Source organism: Oncorhynchus gorbuscha, linkage group LG01 (assembly GCF_021184085.1).
Source record: "Oncorhynchus gorbuscha isolate QuinsamMale2020 ecotype Even-year linkage group LG01, OgorEven_v1.0, whole genome shotgun sequence".
In the NCBI taxonomy this organism is placed as follows: Eukaryota; Metazoa; Chordata; class Actinopteri; order Salmoniformes; family Salmonidae; genus Oncorhynchus; species Oncorhynchus gorbuscha.
Window position 1 is genome coordinate 50,879,121 of NC_060173.1, and position 22,351 is coordinate 50,901,471.

Here is a 22,351-nt window from a genome sequence, read left to right on the forward strand (position 1 = left end):
AACAGGTTTTTAGAATTTATTGCAAATGTATTAAAACTTTTAAAAAAAAAACAGAAATACCTATACCATGGTTCACCAACTAGCAGCCCGCAGGTGATTTTTATTATTGTTGGACATAAAAGACTGAAAACATCAGCAAATCAGCTCCAAGTTATTTGAATTTTAGCAATCTGTTTCAAAAGATTCACATGCATAAAAGAGAGATATACTGTTTGTGATCTAATTCAAATGTAAGCAAGGTTTGAAATTATCCCATTTTATTTGGTCAAATGTTATATCGGTTTGGGCTTCTTGCGGTCCATTTGTAGTCTACAAATGATTTGTAATTATATTCCGGCCACCTGATCATCCACTCAAAAAAGTTGATGATCCCTGGCATGTACATTAGCATGGTCACCTCCCCTGTGTCCTCTCACAGTACCATAAAGCGCCTAAACACTGATCTAAGGTCAGTTTTGTGGTTTCCCCAGAGGTTAGATCTGAGGATAGTACTCTAGATCTGTGTCCAAGGTGAACCTCTACTGGAGCTGTCATCTCCTCTGCAGGCGAGCTGCCGAGCTTACAGTGTCTCTGAGTCTGAATGGGATGCTGGGGCTGTTCTGGTACTTGGGCTGACTTGGCCGTTTCCTATGGGAAGTCTTCTTCACTGGTGTTTTCTCTGGTGGCGGGACGTGGATGGGCTTCCATGGGATTGGGTTGTAGAAGCTGGGAGATGGGTACGTTACATTGTCATAGCCACCTGGGAGAAGACACAAAATACACTTACTTTACAAAATCCAAACTTGCTTTAAAATATACATGCACGACTGTACAACTACATGTGTGTGGCAATAAAACATCTCATTGTTACATTTTTTTTAATGACATTTTCCAGAAGGTGAATATGAGATTGAACAACCCTAAACTGGGTGAAGACCGTTATGTTACCTCGCGGGCAGCCGGGTGCATTGGGACTGGGTCGGCTCTTGTCCTGGGCACGAAGCCATTCCTTAAAGTTTTCCTCTGCTCTCTGTCTGCGCTCCCTCTCCTGAGCCTCTCTGCTGGCTGCCTCCTCCTGTTACAACACAATTGTCCCAATCTCAGCAGCTGAGCACCTCACAAATTATTTCCAGGGAAACCAAAGCAGTTGTGGTCAGAAAGATTGAAACGCATGTTGAAATGGACATTTCCAGGAATTTGCCACATCAACTTGCATTCAGAGTAACAAACTACTGTATAATGCAATTACATGGTTTAGTTCTGTGTTGCTGAAGATTATAATAATAATAATAATATATGCCATTTAGCAGACGCTTTTATCCAAAGCGACTTACAGTCATGTGTGCATACATTCTACGTATGGATTAGTTAGCAACGACAGAAAAGAGAGAGCACAGGAATATTTAGCAAATGGCTAATATGTCGATCTCTTCCAACAACTGTACTCTAATGTAGAGCAAAGCAACAAAATATTTCAGAGATTTTAATGTTTACCGTCCTGAATACGTCTCTGAATACTTCCACAAGGCTACTGTGAAAGAACCTACCTTCGCTCTCCTCTCGCTCTCCATTTTCTCCAGGTTCTTCCTCCGTAGCCACTCTCTGTACTTCTCCTCTGCTTTCTGTTCAATCTCCCTCTGCTTCTGCTGCTGCCTCTGCATCTCCTTCTGCTCTTTGCTCTCCTTCAGCAATTTCTCCTGCTTCTCCTGGGGATGACAAACAATCACAAAAACATGACTTACCCCTTTAGGTGCAGATATAACGTATGCATGAGAAAGCATACAACTGCATTGTTCCTCTCTGGAACTTCGTTAATAACCGAGTCAAAAGACGGGGGGGGGGGGGGGTTCTTAACCTGTTCTTTCTTCATCTGCAGCCACTCCTGGATCTTCTCCTCCACCACCATCTTCTTCTTCTGCTGCTCTCTCTCCTGTTCCTCATTCCTCTCCCTCAGTAGGCGCTCCTAACAAATAACACTTGTCAGCCCCACAGTCATACTCAATTGCTTCCATGTATAGACATTTGCAGCCCTAATTTACAGAAAGGAAGATATAAAATGTTAGAAAAACATAAATGATCACGTTCTGACTCCAATGCTAACAGGAGTTGCCAAACAGAAGAAGAAACTAAAAAGATACGACTGCGCACCTCTTCTGCTTTCTTTTCTATTCTGAGTCTCTCCTCTTTGGCTTTGCAGACCAGCCACCTCTCCCAGGCAGAGAGACATGCCTCTGGATCCTCCGCCTCAGTTACTGCTCTCCTCTCTGGGGGCTTCTGTTGTGGATCATCTCTGAAACACACATGCTCAACTCTGAGCATAACTTTGTGCACAAACCCTACAGTTAAGCCTACTAGAGCTAATTCTGTGTACCCTTCATTCATACATTTTATTTTGGTCTGTGGCACTTCCATTGAAACAGTCTCATCAAATTGTCTAGCGTCATCAACCCTTTTTAATTGCTTGTTGATGAGGGGACCCTAACTAAAGAGCATGTGGCGCGAACAAAAATGTTGCTGACTGTCTGCTGAATCCAGTTGGGTAACACTGCTCGTGTTCACCAACCATACCTGATGGGTGAGAGGGGTCTGGCGTCATCACTCTGTGTGGCTGAGGTGTCAATCTGATGTACGTGGTGAGCTGCAGCCAGGTCCTCATCACTCTCATAGCTGTCATGGTAGATGGGGGGAGAGCAGAGAGTAGGTGGAGTCGCCTGTTGAGTCATAGTCCACACTCTTGGATTGGTGCAGTTCCCTGCCGCTGTCCTGGTAAGTCTTTAGAGGAGTCGAGCTAAAACTCTTGGAGGCGGAGGCAGGAAAGCTTGACATCTTTCCCCCCTGTTAGCATATAAACAAGTGAATTTTTATTTTTTTAAACGAGCACAAACCATTTTTTACATTTATTTTGTGGATACTCTAATGTCACTCTTGCAGTCACAAATAAGGAATGCAGACAGAGTTCAACAGGAGAAGCTATGTAGCGAGCATTATGACGAGCGATCATTGTGATGAACAAGCATTATAATAAACACGCATGGCTACTAAACAGAACCCAAACTGGCTGCGCGCGTGCGCCGTCGTGCGCTATTGTGCATAAATGTATTTTGTCCCCCTACACCAAACGCGATCACGACATGCAGGTTAAAATATCAAAACAAACTCTGTACCAATGGCATTAATTTGGGGACAGGTCAAAAAGCATTAAACATGTATTGCAATTTCACTAGTTAGCTTGCACTTGCTAGCTAATTTGTCCTATTTAGCAAGCTTGCTGTTGCTAGCTAATTTGTCCTGGGATATAAACTATGAGTTGTTATTTTACCTGAAATGCACAAGGACCTCTACTCCGACAATTAATCCACAAATAAAACGGCCAACCGAATCGTTTCTAGTCATCTCTCCTCCTTCCAGGCTTTTTCATCTTTGAATTTATATGGGGATCGCATCTAAACTTTCATAGTATTACCATGACAACCGGCAACAAAGTTTGTCTTTCAATCACCCACGTGGGTATAACCAATGAGGAGATGGCACATGGGTACCTGCTTCTATAAACCAATGAGGAGATGGGAGAGGCCGGACTTTCAGCGCGATCTGCTTCAGAAATAGGAATGACTTCTATTTTACATGCTGAACAAGTCGCGTGCACGAGCAGCGCAAAATAAATGTAGAAATCCATGTTAGTCAATTATTGCACCCACACTGCTCGCGAGCATCTACCACGCCAAGGGCTAAAATAGAAGTCGTTCCTATTTCTGACACAGATCAGTTGCGTTCAAGTTTAGTTGAGTTCACCATATAAGTTCAACAATGAAAAAGCCTGGAAAGAGGAGAGATGACTAGAAACGATTCGGTTTACCATTTTATGTGTGGATTAATTTGTCGGAGTAGAGAACCTTGTGCAGTTCAGGTAAAATAACAACTCAATGTGTATATCCCAGGACAAATTAGCTAGCAACAGCAAGCTATCTAAATAGGACAAATTAGCTAGCAAGTGCAAGCTAACTAGCTAAATTGCCATACATGTTTAATGCTTTTCGACCTGTCCCCAAATTAATGACATTGGTTCAGAGTTTGTTTTGATATTTTAACCTGCATGTCGTGATCGAGTTTGGTGTGGGGGGACAAAATACATTTATGCACGATAGCGCACGAGCGCAGCCGGTTTGGGTTCCGTGTTAACCCTTGGCATCGCAGACGCTCGTTGGCGCGCGCGAGCAGTGTGGGTGCAATAATTTAATAACATGGATTTCTAATTTCTAAATTTATTTTGCGACGCTCTCGCACGCGACGTGTCCGGTCTGGTCAGCATATAACGCCCATGAAGCTCCGATTCGAACCCCCATTCACCAGTTCTGCCAGCGTTATAACGTAAACATCTGTTCGCTGATCACCATATATGGAGTTCCGCTAAGCAACTATCTTCATTTACTATCGTAGCGCCCAGTATGTACTTCCAAGAAAGGTCTAAATAAAAATGTACAAGTAACCGGAAAATTCCTCTTCAGCACCTCCAATGTACTGTGTTGAGGACAATACAGTGCCACTGACACGGCCTGTAACGGAAACATGCGGTCTCTCCTTCACTGCAGCCGAGGTGAGTAAGACATTTAAACGTGTTAACCCTCAAAAGGCTGCAGGCCCAGACGGCATCCCCAGCCGCGCCCTCAGAGCATGCGCAGACCAGCTGGCCGGTGTGTTTACGGACATATTCAATCAATCCCTATACCAGTCTGCTGTTCCCACATGCTTCAAGAGGGCCACCATTGTTCCTGTTCCCAAGAAAGCTAAGGTAATTGAGCTAAACGACTACCGCCCCGTAGCACTCACTTCCGTCATCATGAAGTGCTTTGAGAGACTAGTCAAGGACCATATCACCTCCACCCTACCTGACACCCTAGACCCACTCCAATTTGCTTACCGCCCAAATAGGTCCACAGACGATGCAATCTCAACCACACTGCACACTGCCCTAACCCACCTGGACAAGAGGAATACCTATGTGAGAATGCTGTTCATCGACTACAGCTCGGCATTCAACACCATAGTACCCTCCAAGCTCGTCATCAAGCTCGAGACCCTGGGTCTCGACCCCGCCCTGTGCAACTGGGTACTGGACTTCCTGACGGGCCGCCCCCAGGTGGTGAGGGTAGGCAACAACATCTCCTCCCCGCTGATCCTCAACACGGGGGCCCCACAAGGGTGCGTTCTGAGCCCTCTCCTGTACTCCCTGTTCACCCACGACTGCGTGGCCACGCACGCCTCCAACTCAATCATCAAGTTTGCGGACGACACAACAGTGGTAGGCTTGATTACCAACAACGACGAGACGGCCTACAGGGAGGAGGTGAGGGCCCTCGGAGTGTGGTGTCAGGAAAATAACCTCACACTCAACGTCAACAAAACTAAGGAGATGATTGTGGACTTCAGGAAACAGCAGAGGGAACACCCCCTATCCACATCGATGGAACAGTAGTGGAGAGGGTAGCTAGTTTTAAGTTCCTCTGCATACACATCACAGACAAACTGAATTGGTCCACTCACACTGACAGCGTCGTGAAGAAGCGCAGCAGCGCCTATTCAACCTCAGGAGGCTGAAGAAATTCGGCTTGTCACCAAAAGCACTCACAAACTTCTACAGATGCACAATCGAGAGCATCCTGGCGGGCTGTATCACCGCCTGGTACGGCAACTGCTCCGCCCTCAACCGTAAGGCTCTCCAGAGGGTAGTGAGGACTGCACAACGCATCACCGGGGGCAAACTACCTGCCCTCCAGGACACCTACACCACCCGTTGTTACAGGAAGGCCATAAAGATCATCAAGGACATCAACCACCCGAACCACTGCCTGTTCACCCCGCTATCATCCAGAAGGCGAGGTCAGTACAGGTGCATCAAAGCTGGGACCGAGAGACTGAAAAACAGCTTCTATCTCAAGGCCATCAGACTGTTAAACAGCCACCACTAACATTGAGTGGCTGCTGCCAACACACTGTCATTGACACTGACTCCAACTCCATTTTAATAATGGGAATTGATGGGAAATGATGTAAATATATCACTAGCCACTTTAAACAATGCTACCTTATATAATGTTACTTACCCTACATTATTCATCTCATATGCATATGTATATACTGTACTCTACATCATCGACTGCATCCTTATGTAACATATGTATCACTAGCCACTTTAACTATGCCACTTTGTTTACTTTGTCTACACACTCATCTCATATGTATATACTGTACTCGATACCATCTACTGTATGCTGCTCTGTACCATCACTCATTCATATATCCTTATGTACATGTTCCTTATCCCCTTACACTGTGTATAAGACAGTAGTTTTGGAATTGTTAGTTAGATTACTTGTTGGTTATCACTGCATTGTCGGAACTAGAAGCACAAGCATTTCGCTACACTCGCATTAACATCTGCTAACCATGTGTATGTGACAAATAAAATTTGATTTGATTTGAGCTGTTGTAGACTTCTGACCTGTGCGTGGCAGTAATTATTGATTTCCATTGCCATTGTTGGAGGTGCGGAATAAAACATTGTTCAATTGCTTGTAAATGTTGTATTTAGACCTTTTTGGGAAGTACATACCAGCCGTAACGGGACTAAATTACGATAGTTGCTAAGCGAAACTCGATATTTCGTGATAAACGAACGTATTTTGACATTATAACGCTTGCAGAGTTGGTGAATGGGAGTTTGAACGGAGCGATCTGGGCGTTAGATACTTGTTCAAAGTAATCGTAGCTATTTGCAGGGCCCGAGCAGCCCTAGCAGACTGTTATTGCAGCTCAGATCAATTATGTTAAAAGGCCCAGACAGCTAGCTAATCCTCTGGCAATAACCTCCCTTGGAACTGGCCAGTTATCGCGATACGTAGCACTGTATGAAGTAGCTACTTACCTACAGACAGTTAGCAAATTAGCTAGTTACTAGCTTGTTTTCCAGCTAGCTAACGTTAGATTATCATACAATTATGCTTGTCATTAGCAATGCAATAGCATCTAGCTCGACTATCCAATAAATATTTGGCTTATATTCATCTTTTTACCTAGGTCTTCACGCACCTCTTCCCTTCTGTTTACTTGGTTGTGATTGCAAACAACTTTATTTTCCCATGATACACCACACAATCTCTCGCCAATCACCAACGCGGAACGCGACGCTCCTTGTAGACGCGGAGCGGTATCCATGGTGACAACATGGAGAAGAGGGTCGTCACCGTCATGAAAGTCAGATTTGACTTGTAGTAGGTTAGAACTTCCGCAGCAAGCTAGGATAATTAACGTAGCATTTTAGGTTAAGGGTTAGGTCTATCTAAAATGCAAAAAAAATATCTAATTTTAATTTGAAAAAAGCCGGATCACTTCTTGCCATGACTGTCATAACTATATAGTTAAATTCAAAGGGGCTTAATTGGTATGGGCAACATTGTTTACATTGCCAAAGCAAGTGAAATAAACAACAAAAAACAACAAAATAACAATTATAAATTTACAGTAAACATTGCACTCAAAAAGGTTTAAAGTAAAGACATTTCAAGTGTTATATTATCAGCGAGTGTTTTTAACAATGTGCAAATAGTTGTAGTACGAATAGTAGGGGAAGACAAGTAAACAGATTAATATTGGTTGTATTTACAATATTTGTGCTCCACTGGTTGCCCTGTTTTAACGGGCAGGGTTGGGTAAGTTACTTTCTAATGTAATCCATTAGTTAGTTACCTGTCCGAAATTGTAATCAGTAACATAACTTTTGAATTACCCAAACCAGTAACGTAATCTGATTACTTTCCCCTTAAGAGGCATTAGAAGACAAACATGTAGGTTACCAATTGAACAACATCTATTGCAGGATAAATCAATGTTAAAGTTTACACAGCTGGCCAGATGTTAAACTTTACTTTATGGGTTGGTTATGTAGGCTTCTTCTAAACCCATCACTTTCAGCTACATATCATATGATTCAATTATATCTTTACATTAAAAACCAAAGTCTATCAGAATTCCAGTCATTCCAATAAATTCTTGGTCTTCAAGAATAGGACTTGGAAAAATGGAAGTATAGATTTGACAATTTGTTTTACCTGAGCATGACCTCAAAACTAAGGACTTATTAGCCAGCCCTACTCTGTTGTTCATGGAGGACTGATTGGGCTCATTGATTTGAGTTGAAAATTAAATGCTGCGCTCATGGAATGGCATGCTTTGATCACTACTGAAAAGTGCTATTTACATGTGAAAAATGAACGCCATTTGCTGCATTTGCTATAAGCCTATTGTTGACCTTTAGTTGGTGACACTTTGACATGTTGATAATATGCAGCTGTTTAAAGGGCAGATCCAGACTAAACAATAATAAAACGGTCACCCCGTCTCTGTTTTGGTAAAACAAACTGAGGGATGGGCCTGGAGAAATGTAACCACTCTCAGATTAATAGACAGAGCTATGGACTGACCATCCATGACATCAAAATGGTTGTTTTAACCATGTTATGAGGCTATACAGTGTTTGTTTACTTTTACAATGTTTAAAAACATTGGGGGAAAACACGGTCATATATTGGGTTCTCCCGGAGTGTGACAGTTGAAATAAGCTCATGAGGCATTTATAAGTTGTTTTAGAACACCTACTAATTCAAGGGTTTTTCTTTATTTTTACTATTTTCTACATTGTAGAATAATAGTGAAGACATCAAAACTATGAAATAACACATATGGTATCATGTAGTAATCAAAAAAGTGTTCAACAAATCAGAATATGTTTTGTATTTGAGAGTCTTCAAAGTAGCCACCCTTTGCCTTGATGACAGCTTTGCAGTCTTGCACCCTCTCCCCTGAGAACACCCTCAATTCGTCGGGGCATGGACTCTACAAGGTGACAAGTGTTCCACAGGGATGCTGGCCCATGTTGACACCAATGCTTCCCAAAGTTCTGTCAAGTTGACAGTATGTTCCTTGGGTGGTGGACCATTCTTGAAACACACAGGAAACTGTTGAGCGTGAAAAACCCAGCAGTGTTGTAGTTCCTGACACAAACTAGTGCATCTGGCACCTACTACCCCGTTCAAAGGCTGACTTCAAATTGCACTGTTCTATTTTTCTTCGTAGCCCCACACCTTTTCAATACTTAAATGCTGGATAGAGAGAGGGTTGCACATGCTGTGTTGGGATCCACATCCATGCTAGGACTGCAGGAGTCTGTGAAAGAGGTCGTAGAAGATACTGGGCCAGTGCAGCGTGTGTGTGAGTGAGAGAAAGATGGGAGGAGGGAAAGAGAGCAAGAGAGAGAAGAGAGAGAGGGAGAAAGGGGAAGGTTGAGAGAGACCGAGGGAAGGAGATAGATAAAGAGGGACGGGGAAAGTCCTTGTAAAATACAAAGAGAGAGATAAATGCACACATGTCGTAGAAGATGGATCAGATAATCAACAAAAAATATATATATTTAAAAAACAACTTTACTCCAAAAGTTTGAAGATGTATTGGTCCTAAAGGTGGAGGAGGGAGACAAGCATTCAAAGACAGGATGAGATGGGATGAATGAGTACTCACCCTGGTCAGTGAGCAGAGGCAGCAGGTCAGCTGAACTCTAGGAAGGCAGTGTGAGGGCCACCTTCACAGGCTGCAGGGTCATGGAGAGGTCCTGGACAAACGTGTCCATACTGACATCATCCTGCATTTGGACAATCTGCATAGAGAGAGGAAGGGAAGGAGGGAGAAAGAGTCAGGGACGAAATGGAGAAGGGGAGAGCTCAGATCAATTGGAAAGTATGATTATGAACAATAAGAAATGTTTTATACCAGACTGTGAGAAGAAATTAACTGTGTACTTATTTTGCAGCCTGGAGGTAATAGCCAATTTCACTTGGTAATGGTCCTGGGTCATCATGGCAATGCGGGTAAGCACCTCCCTATCTAGCTGTAAGTCGTCCATCCATCTACTTTGTGGATAGATTACTCAGTTCAGTCTCTCACACTCACGAGCTGAAAGGTGAAAACAACTTCAGAAAATTAAAAAAGAGCTTGATCCCCAGCCTTCTAGTACCTTTGAAGTAGAAAACACACAGAGAAACCAAGCCAGCACTTCTTCCCAAGGGCTTTGTCAGGATGCGATCCAGCTCGCTGCCAGTTCGGTTGATTGCGTCAATGGTTGTGCCTGTTTTCAATCTTTCCGCAAGGTGGCTCAAACTCTCCGTGTTTGGTAAATGCTCAGTACAATGATCATGTGCTTTCAAATTGGTCCTGATATTATTCCAGAAACGAACAACATCACTGCTCAAATGAGAGTATCTTTTTCCAAAAATGCGACAACAAAAACAAAAAAGCGGCATCAGCTCTACTTGAATACACAAGCCATGTCCGTGTAAGATGGTGCCGACAGATATGCTGAAACTGTGCAGTTATTTGTTTTTTTTGTGTGTTTTTTCTTACACTATTAACCTCCTGAAGAAGTTGTGTTATTACATACAACCGTAAATAACTTTTGGTATTCAGAGCGGCGGTGACTCAACAGCATTACATCCAGGAATATAACTTTCCCGAGTTGGATCCTTTGTTCGTACCACTCAGAGCAATTTAACTTATTCCAGAGGCTGCTCCAAAACACTGCTAGCGGAGAAGAGGTATTCGGAGTGGACTCCTAGTCCTACTCAGGAGGCGTGCACACCATCCACCACTTCTGAGTATATTACTCGCTAATGTTCAGTCTCTGGATAATAAAGTAGACAAGCTCTGGGCGAGGATCTCCTTCCAGAGAGACTTCGGGGATCGAAACATACTCTGTTTCCCGGAAACATGGCTCTCTCGGGATATACTGTCCACGTCCATACAGACATCTGGGTTCTCAGTACATCGCACAGAAAGGAATAAATAACTCTCAGGGAAGAAGAAAGCCAGGGCTGTATGTTTCATGATTAACTACTCATGGTGTGATTGTGATAACATACAGAAACTCAAGTCATTTTCTTCACCGACCGAGAATACCTCAAACAAATGCCGACCGTACTACCTCTCAAGAGAATTCTCTTCGGTTATAGTCACAGCCCTGTATTTTCCCCCTCAAGCCGATAACACGACGGCCCTCAAATAACTACACTGGCCTTTATGCAAACTGGAAACCACATATCCTGAGGCTGCATTTATTGTAGCTGGGGATTGAAACAAAGTAAATATGAGGAAAATACTACTGAAGTTCTACCAACACATTGACTGTAGTACTCGCCCTGGTAAAACATTGGACAACTGCTACTCAACTTTTCTAAATGCATAGGCCCTCCCTTTGGCAAATCTGATCAAGACTCCATTTTGCTCCTCCCTTCCTATAGGCAGAAACTCAAACAGGAAGTACCCGTGCTAAGGTCTATTCAATGCTGGTCTGACCAATCGTTATCCATACTTCAAGATTGTTTTGATCACACGGACTGGGATATTTTCCAGGTAGCCTCTGAAAATAACATCGATGAATACACGGATACAGTGACTGAGTTCATCAGGAAGTGTATAGGAGATGTTGTACCCACTGTGACTATTAAAACCTACCCAAACCAGAAACCATGGATAGATGGCAGCATTCGTGCAAAACTGAAAGTGCGAACCACAGCATTTAAACATTGCAAGGTGACTGGGAATATGACCGAACACAAACAGTGTAGTTATTCCCTCCGTAAGGCAATCACAGGCAAAACATCAGTACAGAGACAAAGTGGAGTCGCAATTCAATGGTTCAGACACAAGACGTATGCGGCAGGATCTACAGTCAATCACAGACTACAAAGGGAAAACCACAGAAATCTAACTTCCAAACAAGCTAAACACCTTCTTCGCCCGCTTTGAGGATAACACAGTGCCACCGACGCAGCCCGCTAATCAAGGACTGTGGGCTCTCCTTCTCCGTGGCCGATGTGAGTAAGACATTTAAACGTGTTAACCTCGCAAGGCTGTCGGCACAGACGGCATCCAAAGTCACATCCTCAGAGAATGCGCACTCCAGCTGGCTGTAGTGTTTACGGACATATTACATCTCTCCCTGTCACGGGGTCTGTGGTTTTTGACTATTGTTTCTTCGGGTTTCTATTGGAGGGCACCATTACCCTGTCTTCGAGTTTCCAGGTTACCCTGATTAATGGTTATTGAATTCACCTGGTTGCCTTGTATTTAGGTTCCTCTGTTGGCCTGGATCCTTGCTTAGGTCTCGTGTTTTTCTTAGTGTGCCCTTGTGCGGTTGCTTTGTTATGACTAAGTAAAGTTATGGATTTACCCTTACCTCTGCCTGCTGTGTTTCTCTGCGCCTGGGTTCGAGTTGGTACTAGCATTATTGTCACACTCCCTATCCCAGTCTGCTGTCCGCACTTGCTTCAAGATGTCCACCATTGTTCCTGGACCCAAAAAAGCAAAGGTAATTGAATTAAATGACTATCGCCCCATAGCACTCACTTCTGTCATTATGAAGTGCTTTGAGAGGCAAGTTAAGGATCATATCACCTCTACCTTACCTGACAACCTAAACCAGGGGTGGACAACTCCAGTCCTCGAGGGCCTGATTGGTGTCACACTTTTATTCCATCCCGAGCAAACACAGCTGATTCATCAAATTGCATTCTAAACTGAAGATCAAGATTAGGTGATTATTGGAGTCAGGTGTGTTAGCTGGGGCAAAACTGTAAGACCAATCAGGCCCTCGAGGACTGTAATTGTCCAACCCTGCCCTAGACCCTCTTCAATTTGCTTACCGCCCCAATAGATCCACAGATGATGCAATCGCCATCACACTGCACACTGCCCTATCCCATCTGGACAAGAGGAATACCTATGTAAGAATGCTGCCCTGTGCAACTGGGTCCTGGACTTTCTGACGGGCCGCCCAGAGGTGGTGAAGGAAGGAAACAACACTTCCACTTTGCTGATCCTCAACATAGGGGTCCCACAAGGGTGCGTGCTCAGCCCCCTCCTGTACTCCGTGTTCACCCATGACTGTGTGGCCACGCACGCCTCCAACTCGATCATCAAGTTTGCAGATGACGCAACAGTAGTAGGCCTGATTTCCAACAATGTCAGAGAGTTACACGGTTATCAAAAGCTCACGCCAGGGTTAAGCCTACACCAAACACAGCCCTTATTTTAAGTGTTTCTAAAATCCCCTCTGGGAAAAATTAATGGTGGAAAAATTATTGGAACCATTTCCCTATTATACCGCTAGGTTTTATGGATATTAGATTATTATTATATTATTAGTAATTAGATTCAGCGACCTTTCAGTTACTGGCCCAATGCTATAAACCACTAGGCTACCTGCCGCCCATACACTTTGTATTCAGGATAAAAAGTGATTTTCTTTGACACATTTGTTGCAGTATTACTTTAGTGCCGTATTGCAAACATGATGCACGTTTTGGAATATTTTTATTCTGTACAGGCTTCCTTCTTTTCACTCTTGTCATTTATGCTAGTATTGTGGAGTAATGTTGATCAATTTCTTCAAAAGACAATCAGGTCTATACAATTATCAAACGTATATATTGGTAATAGAAAGGAAACACAGACTCCTTGTTTAACTATTAGGATTTTATTTTAGTAGTACAATTGTATGGCAGAAGTTGGTAGAGTACGGTATATGATAGCTCTCCCCAGGTTCTGTGAGGCATCTAAGACCTCCTGCAAATTATATAGTTATAGGTTCATAACAAGGTGACATTTCACAACAGAGAAGTCTAAGCATCTTCTGCCAAGTGGCGGTTTCCATCAGGCCTGCGGTGGCCTCGGTGGCCTTGTGTTCTCAGAAAACCAGTCGGATTCTCAGAACGTCAGACAGTCACGGTGGGACCCAGAAAGGAGGAGTATGAGCTTAGGCGGTTTCCGCCATCTGATAGTCGTCTGCAGGGCATATCACTCAAGTCAGGTTAACACACACACAGAGGTCTTCTGAGAGGAGACCTTACAGTTCATCATAACACAATTTATTAACACTGTAAAAGATATGAGGCCTTGGTTTAACCCCTTCAGTAACTATAATATTTTTGATCCATCCTCAATTATCTCCTGTCACAGCCATTAAACTGGTGAAATTCCTGAGCGGTTTCCTTCTTCTCCGGCAACTGAGTTAGGATGGACACCTGTATATCTTTGTAGTGACTATGTGTAATCCAAAGTGTAGTTAATAACTTCCCCATGCTCAAAGGGCTATTAATTTTAAAAAAATAAAAAATCTACCAATAGGTGCCCTTCTTTGCGAACCATTAGAAAACCTCCCTGGTCTTTGTGGTTGAATCTGTGCTTGAAATTCACTGCTCGACTGAGGGATAATTGTATGTGTGGGGTAGATTGGGAAGTTAAACATTATTATTTCATACAGAATAAGCCCATGTAACATATGTGACTTGTTATGCACATTTATATTCCTGAACTTATTTAGACTTGCCATTACAAAAGTGTTGAATACTCATTGACTCAAGGCTATTCTTTTTTTTCTCTTTCTACATTTTTTTCAAACATAATTCCACACATTATGGGGAATTGTGTGTAGATCAGTGACACAAAATATAAATGTAATCATTTTTATATTCAGTCTGTTACACAACAAACTGGAACAAGTCGAGGCGTGTGAATACATTCTGAAGACATTGTATATTTACCATTAGTGAGTGTGTGATATGGGGGTTGACCATCTATACTCGGTTGCCTTTGCATTACCACTCAAATTAACCCATGGTGAAAGTTGATGGGATATTGTGGGGGGTACCTGAAAAAGAGCTGGTTGGATAGAGAGTCATTTCATGCTAATTTATTATGCCCATATGTATATGCAAATTAGTTATTTTCAAACGTTATTATTCTATCAATATGACAGAACGTATAAAAGGGCCATATGTGGTTTAAAAACGTTGGCATGTATTTTTGATATTTGACATTCAGTCCCACCAATTTCTGAATTCCACTGATTTTCTGTCTCTCATATAATTATTTGCTATAATGCAGTCAATATTTGACAGATTTTTTTTTTTCTCATTAAAAATGGTTAAGTATCTTACTCCATTATGCAGCTGTTACAATTGTCAGAACTGTATTTCGGACCTTTTTTATCCATTTTGACGACCGTTTCTGATGTTGATAGGGGGTCTGTCTGCATTAAGGTGATTCATTTCTATAGCCAATAAAATATAGCCTGTCCAACTTCAGGTAACTTCTACCCAAACACACTGCATTAAGGGAATCTGGAGCATTTCTTCTTCACATTCATGGCCATAAATACTCTGGTGTTCTGGTGGATATCTTACTTTTAAAATATGAGAACCTCTCTTTAGCAGTCTGTCAAATTTGAGAATTCCTTTGACCCAGTGTAACATCTCATTTAAAGGGCTGTCAATCTAGTCATTGCAAAGGAGATGACGAGAGTTCTTTCAATCAAGAGTCAGTGATTTTGTGACCATAAAGGTGAATGTTGCATTGCTATTATGGATAAATAGTGATTGCTGGGTCTAATTTCACTCTGCCAGTAATGGAGACAACATTGAGAGAAAAATAAACATTTACGGATATAAGCCAAACTCATCTTTGGTATAAGGCTCAGGGGCAATTTAGACCTGTAAAAAAAAAAACTAGTAACAGGGGCTCATTAACATATTTCCCAGGGTTCTGTTGATGGCGCCTTCTACTATTAGTGCGATTTCTGTATCAGTGGAGTATGATTTATGGGCCCTTGTATGGAGGAGCCTTCTATAAAGCTACAGTGTAATAATGGATAATCATACTGGAAAACAAATGATCTGTGTAGAAACAAAGCCTTGGTTCTCTGAACTAATTGGACAGTAAAGGAAGAGTTTCCTTTTCCTGTTTGTGCTGCGGTATAAGGTACCAGGTCTGGCGAGAAGAGGGCAGAAGTGATGTCACTGGACAGAATAGAGACAGACAACTCCCAACAAATCACTCTCACTTTTAATGAACTAATATAGTAGAATAGTGCATAGTATACATGCATTACTATATGGTAAGGCAGAGTTATGGCTAGAAAAGTACTACCCTACTTACAAGTCTAAACACATTGTCTTATGGTTGGCATTGAATATGTTGAACAGCAGCTGAACTTATTGTTCGCTGTACACACAGGGAGTATGATTGATGACAATCAACGCAGCTTTTTCAAAGTTTCCAAAAAGTACACAAATAACCATCCCACTTTACAATGTGTTCCTGATACTTTTCTATTTCCACAGTAGTTCCATTTCCACAGTAGTTCCATAGGAAAGTACTGTAATCTAGGTTCATATTTTACACCGTACATATTAAGTTAGTTACTACTCAAAAATGGTGTCAGTATCCTCACAGATGAACCAACCCCAAACCCAGGGTAGAGGGGCCGAGTGAACGTGGTCTTGACTCCGTGGAGGAGGGTCATGGTGTCTGAGACAGTCACGCTGTAAAAGGACAGAGTTCCTGCCCCGTGTTCCAGGTACACTCCGACTCTGGAGTCTGAGCGGATGGCGGGGATAGAAGTCTCTCTACCATTATGGTAGAAACAGCATCTAGTTGCAGAGCAGTACAACCTCCAGGACTGGTCATTAGCACCAAACCAACACTCATGACCACTTCCTCTCCTGCTGATCCCTTTATATGAGACGGCTACATCAACCTCCACCCCGGTCCACTCTACCTCCCAGTAGCAGGGTTCAGACACACTCCAGACACCCTCTTTACACAACACCTGTTTCCAGTGGCTAAATCTATGTTCATGGTTGGGATAGGTCTGGATCTTATGACTCCTGGTCACCTTCCTGTTCCCCTCAGACAGACACAGGAGTTTATTTGCGGTGTTGGGATCCAATGTCAGCGGGCAGCAGTCTAGGAAGAGGAAAAATAGTGTAAAATTATTATTTGTATATTTTTAAAGACCCTGTGAATTTAAGGGTATTTTATTGATAAGCCAGTCAACCAATCTCTGCTCCCATATGTTGGCCAATCACCTTCTTGGCGCTCTTCCCTTGGGTGTTAGGGGAGTTTTATTTTCTCAAAAAGAGCGGGACATGAGAAGAGATGACCTAGTCAAGTTGATAAGTGCATCCACTAAACTCTGAGTAGGCTTAGTGTTTGAATAATGTTTGCAATGCTAACATATTCATGCTACCATTTGGTTTTCGCCTTCTATTCATTGCTTAATAAATGTTAATGTAGAAATGTTTTTCTTTCTGAACTCTAGTTTTAACTATGCTTTGTTGAAAGTAAAACAGTTTCTGGGGGGAACAAAAACAGTGACTTTGGAGGTGACTACAGGTATTTGAATAAAGATCTGAGAAAGCAACTACTTTTTCAAACTATTTGAATACAGATCTCAGGAAGTTACTACTTTTCTGAAACTATTTGATTGGCTGCCCTCAACTAATGGCATGGCTGCATCTGGAACTGCATGTTGAAGATGGAAATAGAATGAGTAGAGCACACACACAATCTACTATACTATTCCAAGACATGCATCTGTTGGTCACAGATACTGTACCTTTAAAACATTCCTGCATTCAGCATGCCAATTACACTCCCTCAAAAGTTGGGACATCTCACCAAGAGGGACGTAAACAGATTTGTGCACATTTTAGAAAGCTTTTTTGTGCGTATGGAACATTTCTGGGATTGAATATTTCAGCTCATGAAACATGGGACCAACACTTTACATGTTACGTTTATATTTTTGTTCGGTGTATACAGACACAGTACCAGTCAAAAGATGATACACCTACTCATTCAAGGGTTTCGTTATTTTTTAACCAAAAAGGTGTTAAACAAATCAAATAGCCACCCTTTGCCTTGATGACAGCTTTGCACACACTTGGCATTCTCTCAACCAGCTTCATGAGGAATGATTTTCCAACAGTCTTGAAGGAGTTCCCACATATGCTGAGCACTTGTTGGCTGCTTTTCCTTCACTCTGCAGTCCAACTCATCCCAAACCATCTCAAATGGGTTGAGGTCAGGTGATTGTGGAGGCCAGGTCATCTGATGCAGCACTCTAGTACTCTCCTTAGTCAAATAGCCCTTACACAGCCTGGAGGTGTGTTGGGTCATTGTCATGCATACATGCATGGGCCTCGTTTTACCCTAATACAAGGGCCTGAAACTCATACAATCCACATCAATTTGAACCAAATCCACATCAATCATTATCATTTTTCCCAGTATGCTCTATATAAACCATATTCAACTACCTCAAGTATTTGTAAAGTTGGTTATCTTCAAATACACTACAAAATAAAACTATTTTCTGCCCAGGTCTGGTTGGTGAGAAACATTTTAAGCATCTGTTTGGTTCTTATTGGACCACCTGTGGTGGGTCAGATCCCTAACGGTCAGTGTTATATAGCAGTCAGTGCTGTATGAGTATATAGCAAGTGAGGTCTCAGAAGCTGACCACTCAGAATGGTTCCAGCTACCTGCTTTTTTTACAAAGTGAGTGAACATGCACTGTGCGCGTGTGCTTTACTTACATTCTAAGAACTCCTCTCTGGTCTTGGGCTCAGAAGGGTGAATGTTTGGAACTTTAGTCACTATAGGACACAGGCACAACCATCATTAGGAGGTATGCAACAAGTTTCAGGAGGGCAACGTCACTCAGCGATGCTAACCTAGCCATCAACGGTACAAACACCGCAAATCATACTGCATGCATCTCTACAGAAGACACAATAGCAAACATACAAGAGCACTTATGAGCTCGAAATATGCCTTCTACCAACCTTTCCCGTATATTCTGTCCATTTCCTCCTTGCAGATGTCTTGTAGTCGCTCTTTCAGTTCAGTGACAAATTTCTTCACGTGCTCAAAGGTGACAATGATGCTGGGTGTGCCCTCAGATCCAAGAGGGACACAGAGAGACTGGAAATTCTACGACATTGAGAAAGGCTACGGTTACGTTATTTCAGCACATTTCACTTGTGAAAGAGTTCCAGACCTAGTCATTGAAAAGTCATTTGTGAGTGACATTTAAGTTAGAGATGTCACCTGGAGGAAATGGATGTGATCTTCTGTGTGTGACAGGTGCTTTAGCTCAGCATCTCTCCTCCTCAGTCCAGCGACCTCTTGCTCCAGTTGCTTCAGATGCCTTTTAGCTCGACTCACTTGAGCCTTCTCTTGGGCACTGATCAGCTCCTTCACCTCAGAGCGCCTTTTCTCAACTGAGTGGATGAGCTCAGTCAAGGTCCTCTCACTGTCAAACAATTCCGCTTGTGCAGAGCGCTGTTGGGACACAGAGAAGAGGGGATCCATTTCAACCACCCTATTCACTTAGCTTTCATCGGGACCCCAGACTGCCGCGAGTGTAATTAAAATGTTCCCAACGCTCACCTTCAGAGAGACCACAGCCTGTCTCAGCTCCTGCATCTCCTTCTCGCTCTCCTGGATTCTCTGCTGGGATTTCAGATGATTTCCCCCCAACTGCTTCTGCAGAGAATTTTATTATTTGCATAAAACAAATAGCTTACTATCAAGGTAGGCCACTGTGCATCTGACAAGGTACCCAGAAAACAAAATGTTGAAAAGGCGTTTTTTGTCTGACGTTGAAGCCATCTACACTTTTAGTTCTGAAGGAACCGGTTCAAGGAACGGAACCTGAAAATACCGATATTTTTCAAGGAATCGAAACAGAACCGGGCCAAAGTGATCTCTCGTGTTCCCGGAAGTGGAACCGTTATTTTCAAATCTTGAGAGCAGCATAATATTTTTTGTTTCTAATGTCAAGTATATAATGCTGTAATTCAGTGAAATGTATGATGCTAGTAATGGCAAAAGCACATTTATATTCACGCCATGATGTTCAGCGCTTCAAGCCAAACCCCTTTCGTGATCACACCTCTCTGGCTCTCTCACCCCCTTGAAATTTGAGCTGCATCTCGCTCTCAAACATCTGACTCATCAAGCGTGCAACCTCTAGTTTAACCGTCTGAAAACTATTGTCCCCTCAAATGGGTTGGGCGTCGCACTGATTGGATGATCCCTTTCCAAATTGAACCTCATCATTCTGTTTTGTATGAGGAACCAGGGACATCGACCTACCAGATGAAGCATGTTAAAAACAGGTTATGTCCAAATATTTTTGCGAGTTAAAATGTCTCTACTCTGCTTCTTACGCATATTCTCACTCGCTGGTCTGGATGCCAGGCTAAAAGAGATGAACAAATGTATTGTGTGATTTGACTCTTCTCATCTTTACCTGTTTTTCAGTCCTTTCTTCTGCAGCGGCGACTATAACATGGCCTTTATGATCATCAATCACACACAGCAGACAGATACATTGCTGATCGGTACGACAGTAAACCTCCAGCAGTTTGTCATGGCGAGTGCAAATCTTCTCCTGTAGTCTAGTAGCATCAATCAACTTGTGTTTTTTTCCTTGGTTGAGGTCATTGTGAAGTTTTAGGTGAGTCGCACAGTAAGAGGCAAGACACAGCAGACAGGACTTGACAGCTTTGAGTTTTCTCCCAGCGCAATGTCACACCCCACATCTAAAGGTCCAGCATAACAGTAAGCAGGAGGAGCAGCTTGTCCTGTCATCTTCAGTTTCTCCACCAATTCGTTCAGTAGAGTATTTTTCCCCAGAACAGGTCTTGGGGTGAAGGTCTGCCTGCACTGGGGACAGCTGTAGACACCTTTCCCATCATCCTGATCCCAGCTTTCTTTAATGCAGCCCATACAGTAACTGTGTCCACAGGCAGTAGTCACTGGATCCTTCAGTGGATCCAGACAGATTGAACAGGTAATCAAATCCTCATCAAAAACAGCTTCTGCCATGATGAAACACACCCTATCAGACTGAGCAGCAGAGTCAGAGAGATACTTGTTTCCCGGTTTAATGGTTTGTTCTGAGCAGTAGGTGTGGCTTCCACTGAATTCGAAACTTGGCTTTTGGCCTGGATCTGTGATCCATAAAATCAGTGTCTGGCCAGCAGAGGGCATCAGAATCCCTATTCGTCAAGTACAGTACATTGACTTGGTAGGCGCTGCCAGCAATAGACAGTGTACTAACAGAATACAGACACAGTCAACATACCATTCTGGAGTAGATTTACAGTGAGGATATACAATTTATAGAGGGGATATGCAGAGGAAAGGATGCTGCCTTAACAAATATATACAGTGCATATAGTCTAGTGCAAACGCAGTATACTGCAGGTTATTGATGGCAAGGTGCAGTGTTCGGCTCAAATACAAAGTCTCTTAATCCCCATGATATGAGGTCTGTCAGAAGTTTAAATTAGAACCTGCCAATCGATAATTCCACCAATAACTGATATTCAATAAATAGCTGATCTGAACGGCTTGTGGCCATTCTCATGTCATTCTTGTCACAATGTAAGAAATCAACATTGACTCACAACCAGCAAATAAATTCTGATGAAGGGTCAAATTGGTGTAAAATCCTTCATCTGTGTCGCATTAAGATCATCAGCGTGCTGAAGTTTCTTTTCATTACAACCAGAGAAAATTGTCTTCTCAGAATGATCACCTGGTATTAATCTAACCCTTTTCAATGTGGCAAGGGAGCACGTTTTATTCTGTTCTGGACACATCTCCCCAATAGCTAAAGCCCCATAACTTCTGTGCATGTGCTACAGAACAACGCTCAAGCTAGTTTTGGAAATCCCATATCTATGGCTGGAACATTGGTCCACTGTGGGAGGCAACCCGTCTGATGCTCCGCCTCTTCTAAAAGTTACATTAAAAGCTGGAGGTTTTTTGTTTTTGTTGTTGTTGGGGGGGGGGGGGGTGTTCATATTTCAAGTATTTTTAAATTGTTAAACCAAATAATATAATTTAACATTCAAGTTGTTGCGTAACATTTACCGTAATCATGATACAGATAAAAGACTTAGAATGCTTAAGTTTGTCAATTACCACTGGGTGAAGTGGCTATGTAGCCTAGTAGTCGAGCTCAAGTCATCCCAACAAAATAAAATGCATATCCGAGCAACAACGGAAAACAATAATACTGAACTCTTCCATGCAGCAACTCACACATTTTGCATGTAAAAAAAAAGAAGCTGACCGATATACTGCGTCGCTGAAATGATCTGCTGATATTGGCATTTTAACGCTTTATCGGTATCAGACGATAATTCCACGATAACTAATATTCAATAAATAGGATGGGGGGGGGGGGGGTGTATGTCAAGCTGATCTGAATGTTTGCGGCCATTCTCATTATGTCACAATGTAAGAAATCAACATTAGCAGCATATTTCTTGGACAACTGCTCTTCTGAATGGCAATTCAGGAGAATTCAGTGTGGAAAATGGCACTTTCATTTCCCTGCTGTAAAACAGTTTATCAGCAGATATCTGTATTGGTAAGTTTTGTCCCTCCAAAAATCGGACCCAAATAA

At 42.5% G+C, this 22,351-nt stretch overlaps 1 protein-coding gene and 1 pseudogene across 1 annotated transcript; both read right to left on the reverse strand.

Annotated features, from left to right (window-relative positions):
* Positions 1-7,139, reverse strand: LOC124039390 (coiled-coil domain-containing protein 34-like). Its single transcript, XM_046355356.1, has 7 exons — positions 7,050-7,139; positions 2,548-2,813; positions 2,128-2,269; positions 1,835-1,942; positions 1,527-1,685; positions 928-1,054; positions 1-739 (listed from the first exon to the last, which is right to left on the reverse strand). The coding sequence occupies exons 2-7, from the start codon at positions 2,700-2,702 to the stop codon at positions 531-533; spliced, it is 900 nt and encodes a 299-aa protein (XP_046211312.1). The 5' UTR covers positions 2,703-2,813; positions 7,050-7,139; the 3' UTR covers positions 1-530.
* Positions 7,140-15,906: 8,767 nt separating this feature from the next.
* On the reverse strand, positions 15,907-22,215 carry LOC124039292 (annotated as a pseudogene).
* Between the last annotated feature and the right edge of the window lie 136 nt (positions 22,216-22,351).